The sequence below is a fragment of the Aegilops tauschii genome, chromosome 7, assembly GCF_002575655.3.
Source record: "Aegilops tauschii subsp. strangulata cultivar AL8/78 chromosome 7, Aet v6.0, whole genome shotgun sequence".
Classification (NCBI taxonomy): Eukaryota; Viridiplantae; Streptophyta; class Magnoliopsida; order Poales; family Poaceae; genus Aegilops; species Aegilops tauschii.
Genome location: NC_053041.3, coordinates 147,893,598 through 147,915,726, shown reverse-complemented (window position 1 = coordinate 147,915,726; position 22,129 = coordinate 147,893,598). Strand labels below are relative to the sequence as shown.

The 22,129-nt window shown below is 50.2% G+C and overlaps 1 protein-coding gene across 1 annotated transcript; it reads right to left on the bottom strand.

Moving 5' to 3' along the window:
- Positions 1-13,830: 13,830 nt before the first annotated feature.
- On the bottom strand, positions 13,831-16,237 carry LOC109754185 (uncharacterized). Its single transcript, XM_020313104.4, has one exon. The coding sequence runs from the start codon at positions 15,331-15,333 to the stop codon at positions 13,879-13,881; it is 1,455 nt and encodes a 484-aa protein (XP_020168693.1). The 5' UTR covers positions 15,334-16,237; the 3' UTR covers positions 13,831-13,878.
- Positions 16,238-22,129: the final 5,892 nt, after the last annotated feature.

Genomic DNA, 22,129 nt, shown 5'->3' with positions numbered 1-22,129 from the left:
AAAGTGTTTCACAATTAATACCGCCTGGAACACCATAGTGTGATGGTGTGTCCGAACATCATAACTGCACCCTGTTGGATATGGTGCATACCATGATGTCTCTTATCGAATTACCACTATCGTTTATGGGTTAGGCATTAGAGACAACCGCATTCACTTTAAAAAGGGGCACCACGCAATTCCGTTGAGACGACACCGTTTAGAGAAACCTAAGTTGTCGTTTCTTAAAAGTTTGGGGCTGCGAAGCTTATGTGAAAGAGTTTCAGGCTGATAAGCTCGAACCCAAAGCGGATAAATACATCTTCATAAGAATACACAAAACAGTTGGGTATACCTCCTATTTCAGATCTGGAAGCAAAAGTAATTGCTTCTAGAAACGAGTCCTTTCTCGAGGAAAAGTTTCTCTCAAAAGAATTGAGTGGGAGGATGGTGGAGACTTCATAAGGTTATTGAACCGTCACTTCAACTAGTGTGTAGCAGGGCACAGGAAGTTGTTCCTGTGGCACCTATACCAATTGAAGTGGAAGCTTATGATAGTGATCATGAAACTTCGGATCAAGTCACCACCAAACCTCGTAGGACGACGAGGATGCGTGCTACTTCAGAGTGGTACGTGATCCTGTCTGAGATATCATGTTGTTGGACAATACTGAACCTACGAGCTATGGAGAAGCGATGGTGGGCCCATATTCTGACAAATGGTTAGAAGCCATGAAATCCGAGATAAATGGATCTTTGAGAAGAAGACGGACGTGGACGGTAATGTTACCGTCTATGAAGCTCGACTTGTGGCAAAGAGTATTTCCACAAGTTCAAGGAGTTGACTACGATGAGATTTTCTCATCCGTAGCGATGCTTAAGTCCGTCGGAATCATGTTAGCATTAGCTGCATTTGTGAAATCTGGCAGATGGATGTCAAAACAAGTTTCCTTACCAGTTTTCGTAAGGAAAGGTTGTATGTGATACAATCAGAAAGGTTTTGTCGATCCTAAGGATGCTAAAAGGTATGCTAGCTCCAGCGATCCTTCCATGGACTAGAGCAAGCATCTCGGAGTCAGAATATACGCTTTGATGAAGTGATCAAAGTTTTTGGGTTTATACAAAGTTTGTTAGAAACTTGTATTTACAATAAAGTGAGTGGGAGCGCTACAACATTTCTGATAAGTATATGTGAATGACATATTGTTGATCCGAAATGATGTAAAATTTCTGGAAAGCATAAAGGGTTGTTTGAAAGGAGTTTTTCAAAAGAAGACCTGGATAAAGCTACTTACATATTGGGCATCAAGATCTATAGAGATAGATCAAGACGCCCGATGATACTTTCAAAGAATGCACATCTTGACATGATTTTGAAAGAGTTCAAAATAGATCAGCAAAGAAGGAGTTCTTGGCTGTGTTACAAGGTGTGAGTATTGAGTAAGACTCAAGACCTGACCACAGCAGAAGAGAGAGAAAGGACGAAGGTCGTCCCTATGCTTTAGACGTAGGCTCTACAGTATGCTATGCTGTGTACCGCACATGAAGTGTGCCGTGCCATGAGTTGGTCAAGGGGTACAATAGTGATCCGGGAATGGATCACATGACAGCGGTCGAACTTATCCTTAGTATCTAGTGGACTAAGGAATTTTCTCGATTATGGAGGTGAAAAGGAGTTCGTCGTAAAGGGTTACGTCGATGCGAACTTTGACACTAATCCGGATGACTCTCAGTAGTAAACCGGATTCGTATAGTAGAGCAATTATTTGAAATGGCTCCAAATAGCGCGTGGTAGCATCCACAAGATGACATAAATATTCGTAAAGCACGCGCGGATCTGAAAGGTTCAGACCCGTCGACTAATAACCTCTCTCACAAGCATAACATGATCAAACCAGAACTCATTGAGTGTTAATCACATAGTGATGTGAACTAGATTGTTGACTCTAGTAAACTCTTTGGATGTTGGTCACATGGTGATGTGACCTGTCAGTGTTAATCACATGGTGATGTGAACTAGATTATTGACTCTAGTGCAAGTGGGAGACTGTTGGAAATATGCCCTAGAGGCAATAATAAATAGGTTATTATTATATTTCCTTGTTCATAATAATCGTTTATTATCCATGCTAGAATTGTATTGATAGGAAACTCAGATACATGTGTGGATACATAGACAACACCATGTCCCTAGTAAGCCTCTAGTTGACTAGCTCGTTGATCAATAGATGGTTACGGTTTCCTGACCATGGACATTGGATGTCGTTGATAACGGGATCACATCATTAGGAGAATGATGTGATGGACAAGACCCAATCCTAAGCCTAGCACAAGATCGTGTAGTTCGTTTGCTCAGATCTTTTCTAATGTCAAGTATTATTTCCTTAGACCATGAGATTGTGCAACTCCCGGATACCGTAGGAATGCTTTGGGTGTACTAAACGTCACAACGTAACTGGGTGACTATAAAGGTGCACTACAGGTATCTCCGAAAGTGTCTGTTGGGTTGGCACGAATCGAGACTGGGATTTGTCACTCCGTGTAAACGGAGAGGTATCTCTGGGCCCACTCGGTAGGACATCATCATAATGTGCACAAGGTGACCAAGGAGTTGATCACGGGATGATGTGAGTTACGGAACGAGTAAAGAGACTTGCCGGTAACGAGATTGAACAAGGTATAGGGATACCGACGATCGAATCTCGGGCAAGTAACATATCGATAGACAAAGGGAATTGTATACGGGATTGATTGAATCCTCAACATCGTGGTTCATCCGATGAGATCATCGAGGAGCATGTGGGAGCCAACATGGGTATCCAGATCCCGCTGTTGGTTATTGACCGGAGAGTCGTCTCGGTCATGTCTGCGTGTCTCCCGAACCCGTAGGGTCTACACACTTAAGGTTCGGTGACGTTAGGGTTATAGAGATATTAGTATGCGGTAACCCGAAAGTTTTTCGGAGTACCGGATGAGATCCCGGACGTCACGAGGAGTTCCGTAATGGTCCGTAGGTAAAGATTTATATATGGGAAGTCTTATTTTGGTCGCCGGAAAAGTTTCGCACTTTATCGGTATTGTACCGGGAGTGCCGAAAGGGGTCTGGGGGTCCACCAAGGGGGTCCACCAGCCCCGGGGGGCCACATGGGCTGTAGGGGGTGCGCCTTGGCCTATATGGGCCAAGGGCACCAGCCCCAAGAGGCCCATGCGCCAAGAGATAAGGAAAAGGGAGAGTCCTAAAGGGGGAAGGCACCTCCGAGGTGCCTTGGGGGGGAAGGACTCCTCCCTGGCCGCACCCTTCCTTGGAGGAAGGGCCAAGGCTGCGCCCCCCCCCCCCCACCCCCCTCTCCCTTGGCCCTATATATAGTGGGGGGAAGGGAGGGCAGCAATACCAAAGCCCTGGCGCCTCCCTCTCCCTCCCGTGACACCTCTTCCTCCCCGCTTGCGCTTGGCGAAGTCCTGCCGGGATCCCGCTACTTCCACCACCACGCCGTCGTGCTGCTGGATCTCCATCAACCTCTCCTCCCCCCTTGCTGGATCAAGAAGGAGGAGACGTCGCTGCTCCGTACGTGTGTTGAACGCGGAGGTGCCGTCCGTTCGGCGCTAGGATCATCGGTGATTTGGATCACGACGAGTACGACTCCATCAACCCCGTTCTCTTGAACGCTTCCGCTCGCGATCTACAAGGGTATGTAGATGCACTCCCCTTCCCCTCGTTCCTAGATTACTCCATAGATTGATCTTGGTGATGCGTAGAAATTTTTTGAATTTCTGCTACGTTCCCCAACAACATATTCATAATAATGAAGCCAAAAGATGCAAAGTTAATAATGATAGTGCAACTTATTTGTGGCACTGCTGTTTAGGTCATATTGGTGTAAAGCGCACGAAGAAAATCCATACTGATGGGATTTTGGAATAACTTGATTATGAATCACTTGATGCTTGCGAACCGTGCCTCATGGGCAAGATGACTAATACGCCGTTCTCCGGAACTATGGAGAGAGCAATAGATTTGTTGGAAATCATACATACAGATGTATGTGGTCCGATGAATATTGAGGCTCGTAGCAGGTATCATTAATTTCTGACCTTCACAGATGATTTGAGCAGATATGGGTATATCTACTTAATGAAACAGAAGTCTGAAACATTTGAAAAGTTCATATAATTTCAAAGTGAAGTGGAAAATCATCGTAACAAGAAAATAAAGTTTCTACGATCTGATCGTGGAGAAGAGTATTTGAGTTACGAGTTTGGCCTTCAGTAAAAACAATGTGAAATAGTTTCACTACTCACGCCACCTGGAACACCAGAGTGTAATGGTGTGTCCGAACATCGTAACCGTACTTTATTAGATATGGTGCAATATATGATGTCTCTTACCGATCTACCACTATCGTTTTGGGGTTATGCATTAGAGACAGCTACATTCACGTTAAATAGGGTACCATCTAAATCCGTTGAGACGACATCTTATGAACTGTGGTTTGGCAAGAAACCAAAGTTGTCGTTTCTTAAAGTTTGGGGTTGCGATGCTTATGTGAAAAAGTTTCATCCTGATAAGCTCAAACCCAAATCGGAGAAATGTGTCTTCATAGGATACCCAAAGGAGACAGTTGGGTACACCTTCTATCACAGATCTGAAGGCAAGATTCGTTGCTAAGTATGGATCCTTTCTAGAGGAGGAGTTTCTCTCGAAAGAAGTGAGTGGGAGGAAAGTAGAACTTGATGAGGTAATTGTACCTGCTCCCTTATTGGAAAGTAGTTCATTGCAGAAACCAGTTTCTATGACGCCTATACCAATTAGTGAGGAAGTTAATAATGATGATCATGGAACTTCAGATCAAGTTATTACTGAACCTCGTAGGTCAACCAGAGTAAGATCCGCACCAGAGTGGTACGGTAATCCTGTTCTGGAGGTTATGTTACTAGACCATGACGAACCTACGAACTATGAAGAAGCGATGGTGAGCCCAGATTCCGCAAAATGGCTTGAGGCCATGAAATCTGAGATGAGATCCATGTATGAGAACAAAGTATGGACTTTGATTAACTTGCCCAATGATCGGCGAGCCATTGAGATTAAATGGATCTTCAAGAGGAAGACGGACGCTGATAGTAGTGTTACTATCTACAAAGCTAGAATTGTCGCAAAAGGTTTTCGACAAGTTTAAGGTGTTGATTACGATGAGAGTTTCTCACTCGTATCTATGCTTAAGTCTGTCCGAATCATGTTAGCAATTGCTGCATTTTATGAAATCTGGCAAATGGATAAACAAAACTGCATTCCTTAATGGATTTATTAAAGAAGAGTTGCATATGATGCAACCAGAAGGTTTTGTCAATCCTAAAGGTGCTAACAAAATATGCAAGCTCCAGCGATCCATCTATGGACTGGTGCAAGTATCTCGGAGTTGGAATATGCGCTTTGATAAGTTGATCAAAGGATATAGTTTTATACAGACTTGCGGTGAAGCCTGTATTTACAAGAAAGTGAGTGGGAGCACTACAACATTTCTGATAAGTATATGTGAATGACATATTGTTGATCGGAAATAATGTAGAATTATTCTGCAAAGCATAAAGGAGTGTTTGAAAGGAGTTTTTCAAAGAAAGACCTCGGTGAAGCTGCTTACATATTGAGCATCAAGATCTATAGAGATAGATCAAAACGCTTGATAAGTTTTTTCAATGAGTACATACCTTGACAAGATTTTGAAATAGTTCAAAATGGAACAGTCAAAGAAAGAGTTCTTACCTGTATTACAAGGTGTGAAATTGAGTAAGACTCAAAGCCCGACCACGGCAGAAGATAGAAAGAGAATGAAAGTCATTCCCTATGCCTCGGCCATAGGTTCTATAAAGTATGCCATGCTGTGCACCAGATCTATTGTATACCCTACACTGATTTTGGCAAGGGAGTACAATAGTGATCTAGGAGTAGATCACTGGACAGCGATCAAAATTATCCTTAGTGGAATAAGGATATGTTTCTCGATTATGGAAGTGACAAAAGGTTCGTCGTAAAGGGTTACGTCGATGCAAGTTTTGACACTAATCTAGATGACTCTAAGTCTCGGTCTAGATACATATTTAAAGTGGGAGCAATTAGCTAGAGTAGCTCCGTGCAGAGCATTGTAGACATAGAAATTTGTAAAAATACTTACGGATCTGAATGTGACAGACCCGTTGACTAAAATTATCTCACAATCAAAACATGATCACACCTTAGTACTCTTTGGGTGTTAATCACATAGTGATGTGAACTAGATTATTGACTCTAGTAAACCCTTTGGGTGTTGGTCACATGACAATGTGAACTATGGGTGTTAATCACATGGTGATGTGAATTATTGATGTTAAATCACATGGCGATGTGAACTAGATTATTGACTCTAGTGCAAGTGGGAGACTGAAGGAAATATGCCCTAGAGGCAATAATAAAGTTATTATTTATTTCCTTATATCATGATAAATGTTTATTATTCATGCTAGAAGTGTATTAACCGGAAACATGATACATGTGTGAATACATAGACAAACAGAGTGTCACTAGTATGCCTCTACTTGACTAGCTCGTTGATAAAAGATGGTTATGTTTCCTAGCCATAGACATGAGTTGTCATTTGATTAACGGGATCACATCATTAGGAGAATGATGTGATTGACTTGACCCATTCCGTTAGCTTAGCACTCGATCGTTTAGTATATTGCTATTGCTTTCTTCATGACTTATACATGTTCCTATGACTATGAGATTATGCAACTCCCGTTTACTGGAGGAACACTTTGTGTGCTACCAAACGTCACAATGTAACTGGGTGATTATAAAGGTGCTCTACAGGTGTCTCCGAAGGTACTTGTTGGGTTGGCGTATTTCGAGATTAGGATTTGTCACTCCGATTGTCGGAGAGGTATCTCTAGGCCCACTCAGTAATACACATCACTATAAGCCTTGCAAGCATAGTGACTAATGAGTTAGTTGCGGGATGATGTATTACGGAACGAGTAAAGAGACTTGCCGGTAACGAGATTGAACTAGGTATCGAGATACCGACGATCGAATCTCGGGCAAGTAACATACCGATGACAAAGGGAACAACGTATGTTGTTATGCGGTCTGACCGATAAAGATCTTCGTAGAATATGTGGGAACCAATATGAGCATCCAGGTTCCGCTATTGGTTATTGACCGGAGAGGAGTCTCGGTCATGTCTACATAGTTCTCGAACCCGTAGGGTCCGCACGCTTAACGTTACGATGACAGTTATATTATGAGTTTATATGTTTTGATGTACCGAAGGTTGTTCGGAGTCCCGAATGTGATCATGGACATGACGAGGAGTCTCGAAATGGTCGAGACATAAAGATTGATATATTGGAAGCCTATGTTTGGACATCGGAAGTGTTCCGGGTGAAATCGGGATTTTTCCGGAGTACCGGGAGGTTACCGGAACCCCCCGGTAACTTAATGGGCCTTATTGGGCCTAGGTGGAAGAGAGGAGGCCAGGGCAGGGCCGCGCGCCCCTTCCCCCCCAGTCCGAATAGGACAAGGAGAAGGGGGCGGCGCCCCCCCCCTTCCTTCCTCCCCTCCACCTCTTTCCCCTTCCTCTCCTAGTCCAACATGGAAAGGGGGGGAGTCCTACTCCCGGTAGGAGTACGACTCCTCCTGGCGCGCCTCTCCTCCTTGGCCGGCGGCCTCCCCCTTGCTCCTTTATATACGGGGGCAGGGGGGCACCTCTCTACACACAATTTATCAACGATCTTTTAGCCGTGTAGTGGCCCCCTCCACCATATTACACCTCGATAATATCGTAGCGGTGCTTAGGCGAAGCCCTGCGTCGGTAGAACATCATCATCGTCACCACGCCGTCGTGCTGACGAAACTCTCCCTCAACACTCGGCTGGATCGGAGTTCGAGGGACGTCATCGAGCTGAACGTGTGCTGAACTCGGAGGTGCCGTGCGTTCGGTACTTGATCGGTCGGATCGTGAAGACGTACGACTACATCAACCGCGTTGTGTTAACGCTTCCGCTTTCGGTCTACGAGGGTACGTGGACAACACTCTCCCCTCTCGTTGCTATGCATCACCATGATCTTGCGTGTGCGTAGGAAATTTTTTGAAATTACTACGTTCCCCAACAGGAAGACCTTATGCGCCAAGCTCGGAATCAAGCTCCTATTCTCCACGGCATACCATCCACAAACCGATGGCCAAACGGAAGTGACGAACCGAACACTCTCCACTCTACTATGCGTCTTGATCAAGAGGAACATCAAGGAGTGGGAGGAGATCCTACCCATCGCCGAGTACGCCTACAATCGCGCAAGACATTCAACTACCGGCAAGTCCCCTTTCAAGGTCGTCTACGGCTTCAACCCGTTGTCCCCATTGGACATTCTACCTCTACCACTCCAAGAGCGCATCAACATGGACGTGAGTGCCCGAGCCAACCACCTCAAGAAGATGCATGAAGATACAAGGCACACAATCGAGCGCCAAGTACAACGACTCGCGACCAAGCTCAACGTCAACAAGCAACCCATGATATTCAACATTGGAGATCTTGTATGGCTACACCTACGCAAGGAACGCTTCCCCAACGAATGCAAGTCCAGACTTCTACCACGAGCCGATGGACCATTCAAGGTGCTTGCATGCTACAACAACAACGCATACAAGGTCGACATTCCATGTGACAAGTACTCCGTGAGCGACATCTTCAACGCCAAAGATCTCTCCCCGTACCATGGTGATGAGGATTTCGATCCGAGGTTGGATCTTTCCCAAGGGAGGGGAGATGATGCAGAGCATCCCAAGGTCATCCCCATGGACCTACCTTCGTCTCACCAAGTGCCTAGTGGACCCATGACTCGATCACGTGCAAGAGCTCTCGAAACCGAGGTGACATCTCTCCTCTCACAATTCCACTTTGATGAACATGAGACATGGCTACTACCTCAAACGGAGACATTGTGCATACTCAGGTACCAAGGAGTTAGCCATGGATACGCCAAGGAACAAGGAGAATCTGAAGACGAAGATGGATGTGAAGACGGAGAAGAAAAAGGGCTAAGTCAGCAGAAGCCCGGACGATCCGGACCGCCGTCCGGACGATCCGGACCCCGGCCCGGACGATCCGGCTACAACGCCCAAAGACACCCGAAGCTTCACCATGAAGCCGGATCATCCGGACCCACGCCCGGATCATCCGGCCACACCCAGACGTCCGGACCAGGACCCGGACATCCGGACCTCCCGCAGCTGCTCCGACACAGCCGGATCATCCGGACGCCGACCCGGATCATCCGGACCCCCGAAGCCCGGATCATCCGGACTAACTCCCGGATCATCCGGCCACCGCCTGCGTGCGTGACTTGGGTCGAGGCCCGTGTACCCGTTTCGTCCCCTCACTTACCCCTTCGCCCCTTGGGCTATAAATAGACCTCCTCCTCCTCCCCATTTTTAGGGTTAGCAAAGTAGTAGCTCATATGTGAGAATAGCTTTTGCTCATCCATACGGATCATCTCCTCGAGAGTGGTCGTGGCCTCTCTTCGGAGAAGATCCACGTGGATCCAAGACCCCCTCTTGGGTGGCCCCCATCAAGACCTCCTGGCGGAGAAGAACCGGTTACCTTTGTATCGTCCATTATTGACTTTGGATCGTGTATCCGCACTTGTGTTTCGAGGATCTAGCATATGTGTGACTATATCTTGTTGGTTTAGTGATTTCCTCTTGTGTTTTCCCTCGTTTCCCCTCGTGTTCGTCGTGTTCTTAGTCGGGATCTCGCTCCTTTCGTGAAAGATCGGCCGTACAGAGTCCCACTCCACATCAACCCCCCATCGGGAACTGTTCATCCAAACCCCCTCAACAACGCTCACTGTTCATCAAGGGAAGGAGGCAGCAGTGTTCGATCGGCTTCATTTAGCAGCAGTAGCGAAGGAATCACTCGGGTTCAGTTAACAGCAAGGGATCGATCGATCGCTCGGGTTCAGTAACGTGTAGCCTGCAGTGCAATCGCTCGGGTTCATTTAGAGCCCAAGCCTCGCTCGGGTTCAGTTAGAGCCCAACGCCTCGCACACACGCGTACGTACGAGAGAAACGCGCATCGCTCGGCCCCCGACCACCCACCGTAACCGGGAACTCCCCGATATTTTCCTCGCCCTCGCTTCTACCATGGTTTTTTCCGTCATGGATGGCCCAAAGAATGTCATGCAGCTACGTCTTCGGCCCGCCCAGGACGAAAAGCCCATTTTCTATCATGATTTTTTGTCATAGAAGTAGGAGCCCACCACATCTATGATGATACCGGGTTTTGTCACAATTATCGTCATAGAAGTATCATAAGTATGACAGAAAAAATTCGTTCGGCCCAAAATGTCACGGATGTGTCTTTTTTTTGTAGTGCCAGTTAAGGCATTTCCAAGCTCGTCTGGTGGATTCTCGAGTGGTAGACCTTGAATCAGTCCATTGACCTGACAGGTTGATCCAACGACGAAAATGCTCTCATGTCTTAATGCTGCCACGTGTTCTCAAATTCCAACAGAAGCAGTATGCACTGAACTGAAATTGCCCCATCTTTTAGGACTAGCTAGATGCATACCGTGATTATTTGTCAATTTCTTGATGTACTCACCTTGCAAAAACGTTTTATATTATGGAACAGAAGAAGTAGTTCATTGTCCACCCTCTTTTAAATGAAAGAGAAGCTAGAGCAGTATGTGCCTTATATTTAAATGAAAGAGAAGCTAGAGCAGTTTGTGCCTTATATCAGCTTGGAACGCACATAAAGTGCAGGCTAGCCGCAAGCTGCAAAAACAAAGGAAATGCAAAAGAAGCTAAGGCCAACTCCAACGCAGACCCCCAAATAGTTTGATCGCGCCCGTTTGGGTTCAAATGGACAGACGAGCCGGCCCAATGCGCACCCCATCCTTAAATCTGGTATGTTTTTCGTCTTGCTCACCCCATTCCTGACGCATAGTTGAGCGAGCTTTACGGCCGCACGGACAACGAGCGGACGAGCATGCGGCCTCTCGGCGTCCGTCTCGGGCCCGTGTGTCAGCCGTCCAACTCAATGCGCACGGGTGGTTAGGCCAGCAAGTCAGCCACCCAGATGGCCCCCGGCCACATCCTTTTTAATGGCGAAGCCATGGACTTCCACTGCCACTTCCACTTCCCCGTCCCCATCTGCTTCCCCACCACTGCCCCCTCCATCGGAGAGAGCAAACCCTAGCCGCCGTCCACCTCGCTCCCCGCGGGGCATGGGGTTCTAGAAGTGGCACCCCGGCAAGAGGAGCAAGCACGACCACGAGGCGGGGTCGTCGTCCGCCTTGTCTGGAAGCGCGGCCAGCCACTCCACCTCGTCGGCCTCCTTCTCCATCTCCCAGCCAGCGGCCATGCCATGCTTCCAGCCGTACGTGAAGGTCGAAGTGTGCCGCTGGTACTGGGAGACCGGCACACCGTTGCCGTGGTCAGATGCACATTGTCCCAATAGGTGGCATCTGAGACCGGACCGGGTGCCCATTCCCCCCGTCCGCCCCGTGTGTCCTAGAGTGCGGCCCGTGCCTCCCGTGTGCGCGCACCGAGCCCGCCCAGAGTGCGCGGGCGCACGCGGGTGAGCATGCTGACACCGACGCCGTCTCCCTCCCCGTCGCCACCACCCCCGCAGCCTCCCGCCATGACGGCCGAGGAGGAGGAGCGGCTTCTGCAGGCCGTCATGGAGGACTCCGAGCGGGAGTACAGGCGCCAACATGAGGAGGAGTGGGAGGGCCTCAAGGAGATGCTCGAGATGTCGGCTTCCGGCGACGTTTATGTGCCAGAGCTGGACGTCAAGCAGGAGGTCAAGGAGGAGCCCATGGAGGAGCGTGCATGGGCGCCATGGTCACCACCAGCCGCCCCGCCGCCCCCTCCGCCTGCACAGCATGCGCACGACGCGTACTGGGCCCCGTCGCCCCACCTCTGGACGCCCCCACCGTACATCGACCTGATGAGCGACGACGATGATGGTGGCGCCTGAAGACGGCTGCTGCGATGGCATCGGTGGATACGGCGACGACTTTTGCGGCACGGGGGGCGGCCGCATTATCTTTTTAAGTTTTTTTTTTAATTTCATCTAAGTACTGTGCATGGCTGAACGATGGCGGACTTTTTATTTATGTTTTTTTAATGTTTTAAGCTATCTTGCAATGCCTTTTTCCGTTTTTCCATGCCTTTTTGTGGGTCTTTTTTTGTATGTCCTGCACGGACCAGTTGATGCCACGGCCGCGTGTTGGGTGCGTCGACACAAGGCCACCCCCAACCGAACATGGGCATCCGTTTTCCCACCTCAAACAGACCAAATCCGGACCAAACGGACTCCCGTTTGGGGTCGTGCGTTGAAATTGGCCTAACAACTACTCCCTCTGTTTTAAAATAGATGATCCAACTTTATACTAATTTTAGTACAAAGTTGAGTCATCTATTTTGAAACGAATGAAGTATTCATCCGGCAGTTGAATAGCTTTCCTTTGTTTACTTCACGATTGACGAGTCCTTCGTTTTACAGTACTCTCGCTACGTTGGAGCTACGGTCACTAGACCAAAACCTGCACCTTTTGCAATGCCGGAGGTCGTTGGGCTTGCAAAACCTGCACCTCGGTGAAAACCTTTTTGTCCTCGACGGCAGCTGGTTGCCGATAGGAGGCCATGGCCACCATTTGTCTCGACGGCATTGATTCTCCGAGGGGAGTACATGTACAACGTGGGCGCAACTGGCTTCAATTTTCCCTTTTGTCCGGTGTTGTTTTGGGACCCCGATTTCTTTCCATTTCTGCTCACGACCGTCCACAAGTCACGAGGCCATAATATAGTGGCCGGGTACATGCATGGTATGAATCCTAGGACGCATGGTTCACACTTCGAACATACTAGAGTCGTAGCTCGACTCTGAAGAACATCTGTTCACATGTTCAGTCAGACAGCCACAGGGTGAGCGCAGTGGCAGTGCAGTGGTTCTTCTCACAAGCAACTGTTTATTCCTTGCGTGTTTGTATCTTCACAGCTCGACCCGATCAGCGGATCAGTCCTAGCATGGATGGATGGATGGATAGCAAATTTCTGTTCCTTCCCTTTTTTTCCTTTTTTTTTTGAAAATATCATATCTATTATAAAGATTCACGGGAAGTACAAAGCACCTCAAATATAATAAAAATTACATCGAGATCCGTGGACAACCAAACGACCATTGCCACCGCCAGAACGAGCCGCCGACGCGTCGCTGTCACCGCTACCATACTGGAGCCGGCCTGACCTTGTCGATGACAGCCGAAAAGTCTTCGTGCACGTGTCCCTAAGGACCAACGTTCGGGAGCCGCGGTCGTAGCCATTGAATCTTTCAATCGATCTGAAGAATCTGACATTAAATCTCGCCATCGCGTACGCACGACGAGAAGTCCTAAGCTCGCCGCTCTGAGGAGCTGTCAGGAATCTACGCCGGGACTCCGTCTAATCCGTCCCGACAAACGAATTTGAGAAGAATCGGAGTCCGGAAGACAGACACGAAGAAGAAGCGCCACCATCCGTCGGAGCGCCGCCTTTACGAGAACTAAAACCCTACCTATATAAGCCGAGGTACCAGGAATACCCTTCCTGCCACCGGTCGCCGGAGCGGCAAGCGGAGGGGAGACGAATCCACGGACGCGCCGGCGAAGATCAAAGGGAAGAAGGCTTTTCTAGTGGCCTTGCGAGGGAGGGGAAAGAAAAAGCTACCTCCGGTTGAATCTTTTCTGACGCGCTGTTCCTCCCATTTTGTTTAACTCTGTACCATTTTTTGGATGAACACATCGATATTAGCTACAGAGAAGGCACACTAAAAACAACAACAACAAATCCAAGCAGTTTACAGGGAGTGGTTCCATTAACAGATTGGACATCTCAGTAGCCCGTTCTCGTTGCAGTCCGGGCACCGCCTGAACGCCCCGGGACCGTCCTCGTCCTCGACGAACACCTTGCAGCTGCCGGAGCAGACGTCGCACGGCACGAACCGCGCGCCCCCGCACCCGCCGCACGGCTCCGCAGCGAAGCCTCCCGGCCCCTCTTTCCCGCCGGCGGCAGCGCCCGGCGCCGCCTCGCAGGCCTCGAGGGCCTCCGCCAGCTCCCCGGACTCGTGCATGCGCCGGACCTCCTCGGCGCCGCCCAGGTGCCACCCGTCGACGAACACCTGCGGCAGCACGCCGGCGAGGGCGCCTGCGCCGAGCGCGTCGCGCAGCTCCTCCTTGTACCCCGCGTGCATCGACAGGTCGCGCTCGTCCACGTGCACGCCGTAGCTGGACAGGATGGTGCTCGCCGCCCAGCAGTCCTCGTACGTCTGCCGGATGCCGCGGAGGCTCGTCAGGTACACGACCACCCGCCTCGCGCTCTCCGGCGGCGGCGGGGGATTCTTTTGTGACCTGCTGTCGATCCTTCCCTGGAGCACGTCGAGTCGCGCCCGCACTACGCCGGCGAACACCTGGATTTCCTCCTTCTTGACGATGGCTCCTCCGTCGCTCGCATCATCGGCGAACACCTGGATTTCCTCCTTCTTGACGACGGCCCCTCCGTCGCTCGCGACGTCGGCGAGCACCTGGATTTCCTCCTTCTTGACGATCTCTCCTCCGTCGCTCGCGACGTCGGTGAACACCTGGATTTCCTCCTTGTTGACGACGGTTCCTCCGTCGCTCGCGACGTCGGTGAACACCTGGATTTCCTCCTTGTTGACGACGGCTCCTCCGTCGCTCGCGACGTCGGCGAACACCTCGATTTCCTCCTTGACGACGGCTCCTCCGTCGCTCACGACGTCGGCGTCCGTAGGAGGAGGCGACAGCTCGGCGAGCGCCTCCCGGAACGCCGACAGGACGTCAGGGTCGAACTCCGGCGATCCGCACGCCGACGGAACCTGCCCGTCCAGGCAATCGCCGTATTCTTCCTCGTCCGCATCGTCGTCGTCGAGCCCGTCCATGAGCTCCCACACGTTGATCTCCTCGGGGGCACGCGCGGGCGTCTTGGTGGGCGTCCGCGGGGGCGCCAGCCTCTGCCGCTTCACCGGCTGGCCCGGCTCCACCTTGGGCGACGCCGGGAACCACCCGGCGAAGGACCGGCACCTCCCCGCCGCGCCCTCCTTCCCGGACCTCGCTGCCGTCCCCGCGCCCTCCCCTCCGGCGAAAGAAACCGCCGCGGCGGCCGTGGCGCGGTCGAGGCTGAGCGTGCCGAGCGTGGACGACCGGAGCGCGACGGAGTGGCGCGCCACGAGCCCCGACGCGCACTTCCGCGGCTCCAACGCGCCCCCGCCGCCGCCGCCGCCATGCAGCGCGTGCTTCGACCCCTTGCACCCCATCCGCCACCGCCGTCAAGGGAACCTCCCTTGCGGCCAGAGCAAAACCTCCGTCCGGCACTCAGCGATCGGTGGAACGAACGAACGAACGAGGACTGGGCAGCGGGCCCGGCCCAAGTTCGCCTCCGAGCCGAACCGTTCAAACGGTAGGGAGGAACCGTTCGCTGCCGGCGCGTGCAGAGTGGAAAGGAAAGGCTGCGCGGCGCGTGCAACGGGGCCGGCGAGATCCGTGGTGGTGTGGAGCGGAGCGCATATGAAAGGGGGTGGATCGCGGGTACGAACGGAACGGGAGCCCGTGCGGGTTGAAAGTTGGAACCGGATGGATCGCGGCCGTCCGTGTGTCCGCCCGTGCGTTTATCGCAGGGGTCGGTACGTACTTGGAGGTCATTGGCCTGCCCCGTGCGTGGCTGTGGAATTCTCGGCCGGGGTCGGGTCGGGTGGACGCCTCCTCCTCCTCGGTGTAACACCGTGCGCACGGCGTCAGCAGTCACTGCCGGTTCGGTAGTAGCTGGGCAGATATATGTGTGCCCGGATTTGTTGGAGGGGAGCGACGAATTCTTGCACCCGGTTGATGGGTTCGCGAGTACCCGTGGTCGATCCCCCAACAGCCAACAGCTGCAATGGTTACAACTCGCGTTTCGACAGTAAGGAACCTGATACTAGTGGATGAGATGACTTTGTGATCGATCGGGGACTAATGTATCCAGGGTGTACTACATCAGTCCTGGATTACAGTTAACCAAGCCAAAACGCTTTATTAATTAGTATTAGATTAGATCTTAGTGGATGTGACATCTGACAACGTGTTGCTAGCTTCTTCGATACGTCCCAGCATCAAGCATCCAAACTCGGCCCGAAGCAGGCAAAAGTCACGGCCAAGCCTTTAATCCAAAATCAACAAAAAGAAAAACCGACAGAGACGCTTACATAGGGGTTATAGCTAGCCCGAGCTTTGTTCAACACTTCTTTTGTCTAAAGCCAGATGCCAATCAGAGCTTTGGCCCTGTTTCGCTTCGAACGCATCGACGACAGCTCGACCGGACGTACTACGCCGCGAGCCGGCTTTTACGTACGGCCTACTGTGCTAATCTTTGCTTCTCCAAACGAGAGGATCGACACAACACAAGTAGATAAGCCTGTGCCATGCCTGCTCATTTCAGAGAGATCGAGTCGGCGTCCGATTGCAATGCCTGGTTCATGCATGGTTGCAATCGACCTGCGAGTAGTCTAGTCAGCCGGTGACGAGTCCACCTCTCTGACTCGCTTTCTTTTTTCCTTTTTGTAATAGACTAGTCCCTTTGCTTGCCTTGGTGACTTGCACATCCTAAGTTTAATGATGCCCTCCCCACAGTTTGTTTACTTGACGCTCACAATCTAGATCGGGAGTGTTGCGGGTTTTGAACGAAAGAAAGAGGGAGGTACGTCATACGTCAACGTGTGTATATATACTTTTGTATACACGACGACACGGTGATCTTCGAGACTGGGACTGTCTCTCGACAAGATCCGTCGAGGCGGGAGTTGGTGGTGGCGCACCATGGCGCTCGGCTCTGACCGACCGGCAGGTCCGGCCGGCTCAACTACGAGGTTTGGGTTCGGTCAGTGTGCTGTTCGTTCTGCTTAGATTATGCGACTCTGAATTGCTCCACATTGCATGCTCCCTCTTTTCATTTTTCTTTTTGGACCATCTCAACTGACGACGGTGCGACCGTGACAGCTGTGGCACTGTCCAGATGCGGCCTGGCTGCTGCATCATCAAGGTCGGGGGGACGCACGACACAGCATGACTCGTCAGGTCCTAGAAGTCTTGCCGGTGTGCACGGTTAAAGATGCACTTATGAAAAATACTATACATCAGACGGGAAACTGTAATGATACTTTGACCGTGCTTCTACGTGAGCAATAACGTCAGTAATACGTATATTGAGCACACTAATAGATCCATTGCGAAGGCTTTTGGACATGACCTATGCATGGAGCACATAAATAACATACTACTCCTTCGGTCCGGAAATACTTGTCGAAGAAATGGATTACTTCACTTCCTCGATCACTGCACCCGCGGCGGAGAGGTTCTTCCCTAAATCGTTCAGCATGCATACCACGTCCAGGCAGTCTGTACGCCCTTTTCCACAACAAGCTTGACAACCCGTCAACACGCAAGTAGTTCAGCATAATCCGGGCTTGAGACCATGGGGAAGACGAGGAGGCTACACCCCTAAAGGCTCCAACAGCATGAATGAAAATGATTTTGCCTCTTGCTCACTCCCCAACCTTGGACAGGGACACGACTACATTCACTTTAATCCAGCCGTCTTCACGTGGTTGCCTCCCCGTCTCCATCAGTTTTGACTGTCACACCTTTGCTGGATGCATAGACTGCCATTCCTGCAAGTGTACCATCACCGAACGTGCAATTTCACTTCGAATTCCGGACCTCAATTCCTGTCGCCCATGGTGTTTCAGCAATCTTCTTACCCTCCCTAGTCTCGTTCCTGGCTAGCCAAAGTGCGTAAAGGCCCTGCACCATCACTCTCTCTCCTCCTCCGATGCTTCACCGAACCATGACAACATCTAGCTTGCGAGCACACTCTAAGAGCTAGCTGTAACCAATGGGATTTTCGCCGGAGCTCCCAATTCCGAGCATAAGAATTTCCAAAACAAAGCCGAATGTGGTCACTCCCAAAACATGTGGTACACTGTCTCCTCCCTACCACACTCAGCAGAAAACACTCTCTCTTTGATCCTTCTACGGAGAAGCTCGGCACCAATATCAAGGCCGTTACACATCAAACACCATGTTTGAATGTTTGCTTTGTTTGGCGTCGTTGTGTCCCACAGGCCAAGCCAACCCTTGTGATTTACAACCGACGAAGAAGACTCCGACTATCCGTTCTTCATGCAGTTCATAGCTATACAAAGATGGTATGCTGATTTGACAGAAAATTGACAATCTTTAGTGTAGTTCGAGGCTATATAATATATAGGGGGGCCCACCACAATCAGCAAGATGTCATGTGTATCATTGGGTGAGAGCATGTATCCACTTTCTCTCGATTCAAATCATCCCCTTGTTCGGTCAAAAGATCACTCACATGTGATATCCCATGCACATAGTCCTGGCTCGGTGGTTGTAGACACCCTTTCCTCAGGATCTAATTATCATGATGAACTTTTATCGCGAATCCATCTCGGATTCTCCATATGAGCCCCTCTTGTAGCAGGACCCATCGATGAAGAATGGTATGGAAGGTGAACGAGCCACCACTCGGGCATGTGGCATTTAAAATATTACCCTCCTCAAAATATCACACTTTTAGAACACGCACACATAAGGACAAAGGAACCTACAAAATCCACCATGCTTTCTTAGCTAGAAGTGCTTGGTTGAAAGCTTCATGATCTTCAAAACAAAGGGCCCCCCTCGTGTTTCCGAGTACACCTATTGTCCCATGCAATCCAGTGCACAGCTGCACCCCACCAGAAGTTCAAAGAGATCGAAGATAGGTTCCAACACATTTTCTTTGTGAGTTCAAAACATCTCATGGTGTAAGTTGATGTTGACTGAAACAAATATTTGACTAACACTTCCTAGCAGCTTTTGAGATACCTTGGCCTTTCCATCCAACAACCTTGTCGCTAGCACACCCCCTGACATGCTTGAGCTCAAAAGTCCCATCTTTTGACCTTCCAACCAGTGTTGGGAGGCCAAGATACCTCTCACTAAGTGCCTCAGGAATCAATTTCGATGACTTGTTTGAGAGTTGCTTTGTCCTCCTCTCTGATTCTGTTCCCAAAGAAGATAGATGATTTTTGCAAGTTAACCTTTTGTCCCGAAGCCACCTCATAGTCATGCAAAATATTACGCAGTGCTTCAAAGTTTGTTTGGAAACCCTCCAGAAAACAACACTATCATCAGCAAATAACATGTGAGTTACTATGGGACCAGTGATCCCAAAAGAGAGTCCTTTTATATCATTCATACTTCAGGCATTCCTCAGTAAAGCAGAGAAGCCTTCCACGCAGACCAAAAATAAGGACGGGGAGAGTGGGCCCCCCTGCTGCAACCCTCTCAACGGCATAAGCCTGCATGAGAGCCCACCATTTAGCTTCACAGAGAAAGATCTTGATGTGACACAAGGCATAACCATTTGAATCCACTGTGACGCCCCCGATTCAATCGTACACTAATCATGCACGCAAACGTGTACGATCAAGACCAGGGACTCACGGGAAGATATCACAACACAACTCTTAAACATAAATAAGTCATACAAGCATCATAATACAAGCCAGGGGCCTCGAGGGCTCGAATACAAGTGCTCGATCATAGATGAGTCAGCGGAAGCAACAATATCTGAGTACAGACATAAGTTAAACAAATTGCCTTAAGAAGGCTAGCACAAAAGTAGCAACGATCGAAAAGGCAAGGCCTCCTGCCTGGGACCTCCTAACTACTCCTCGAATCCGAACTCCATGTAGAATCATCCTCGGGATCTCTAGCTCCTGGACTCCAGCATATGGTTGCGACAACCAGGTATAGAAAGGGGAAAAGAGGGAGAAAAGCAACCGTGAGTACTCATCCAAAGTACTCGCAAGCAAGGAGCTACACTACATATGCATGGGTTGTTGGGGAACGTAGCGGAAATTCAAAATTTTCTACGCATCACCAAGATCAATCTATGGAGTAATCTAGCAACGAGGGGAAGGGGAGTGCATCTACATACCATTGTAGATCGCTAAGCGGAAGCGTTGCAAGAACGCGGATGAAGGAGTCGTACTCGTAGCGATTCAGATCGCGGTTGATTCCGATCTAAGCACCGAAGAACGGTGCCTCCGCGTTCAACACACGTGCAGCCCGGTGACGTCTCCCACGCCTTGATCCAGCAAGGAGAGGGGGAGAGGTTGGGGAAGACTCCGTCCAGCAGCAGCACGACGGCGTGGTGGTGATGGAGGAGCGTGGCAATCCTGCAGGGCTTCGCCAAGCACCGCGGGAGAGGAGGAGGACATGGAAGAGGGGGAGGGCTGCGCCAAGAGAGAGATGTTCTCATGTGTATGGCAGCCCCAAAAACCCCACTATATATAGGGGAGGGGGAGGGGCTGCGCCCCCATCTAGGGTTCCCCCCTGTCGTGGAATTGTCACGGCAGATGTCCTCAAGCTAGGACTTAGTCCTGGAGCCATCGCCGCTAGGAAGCTTGAAGGGGTTAACGGGACAAGGAACACGAGGGTTTATACTGGTTCGGCCCCTTACGGTGAAGGTAAAAGCCTACGTCCAGTTGATGTGGTATTTATTAGGGTTTCGATGACCAGGGAGCTTAATTGCTATGCCTGGCTCTCGACGAGATCTTCCTCTCCCAAAACCGCTGCCGGGTCGTCCCTTTATATAGGGAGGCTGACGCCCAGCAGCTCTCAGAGTCCCGGCCGGCTCATAAGAGTGTCCGGCTCGGACTCTCAACTATTCTTGCCGTACACTACAAGTTCTACCGTAATAATGATTGTAACTACGGGCCTTAAGCCATATCCGGGTCTTAAGCCCATCTTTGGCCCACCGTCTTCAAGCCTAGCTCCGGGCTTCTGGCAATGACCATATGAGTAACCCGGCCCCTCCTGGCGGGTGACTCTAAGGTCTATATCCTCAACATTAGGCCCCAGATTGATTTGAGCCGGCTCATGTCAATCTTCAATCCTTTCGAAAGAAAATCTCCGGCTTACCATTGTGTGAAGGCCATAACCCGGCGTGACGTCATCCTCTGGACTCCGGGTAATCCGCCGTGACGTCATCTTCCATTAAGTCCGTTTTTTACTCCACCAGACCCGCAACGGATCTTTATCTTTACTACCATCCCGAAAATCGAGGCTTTTCATGGGGAGATAACCATGCCGTGGTCTCCTCGTTTCTCGCGCCCACTTATGAGCTCGTCCTTATAAATAGGCCGGCCCGATGGGCCTTCAGCCACCCCTCTCTTCTTCGTCTTCTTCCTCGCACCACTGCTCCCCTGCTCGAGCTCTGCTGCTGCCGCCGCCGCGGGTCTTCTCGCCGTCACCAACTCAGGCCGCTGCATCACCCTGATTTGACCAGAGACACGCGACGACCTCCGCGACTCTCCAGCCCCTGTAAGTCCTACTTGCCCTATAGAACAGATCTGCCGTAGGGTTCGTCCGCGTTCTTTGTGTTCTTCACCGTCGCCCACAAGCTCCGGTAGTTTTCATTTTTACTGCCCTTTTCTGATCTTAGCCCTGTATAGAACCACTGCGGTAGATGTTTTAGCACCCATTTCCCACGCAAGTAGACCTCTTTTCACTGCATAAAGGCCTCATTCGAGCTCAAGAACTCCCCTGCGTCTGTTTTTTAGGTCTAGAAATTTTCCTTTTGACCGACCATTTTGATCCGAAATTTTTACTGCAATGTGTGAAACCTGTTTTCACCACACTTAGTAAAAAACTGCACTCATCGAGTCATGGCGGTTTACATTTCCGGTTTAAAGAAACCACGCGTCGTAGAATCTTCCGACTCAAAGGAGACCATGCGCCATAGAATTTTCCGGCTCATCTGTGATAAGGCCGTAGATGATCGAGTTACTCTCAATACCTTGGGCGGCTTAAATAACCTGGCGCACTTAGATATATGTCATTAGTCCCCTCCATAAGCCGCCACTTTAACATTGAACTGTAAATTCCCTCCGGCTTATAATTAAACCGGACGTTTCCTTTTATCATAGGCTGCCGACTTTCATCATGCCTCCCAAAGCTCCTAAAGCCTCCATCACTTGCAATTGGATGAGGTCCAATGTCACCAAC

Bases quoted from the DNA above. Each gene is read 5' to 3' on its own strand.
- LOC109754185 (XM_020313104.4), bottom strand. From the start codon at position 15,333: ATGGGGTGCAAGGGGTCGAAGCACGCGCTGCATGGCGGCGGCGGCGGC.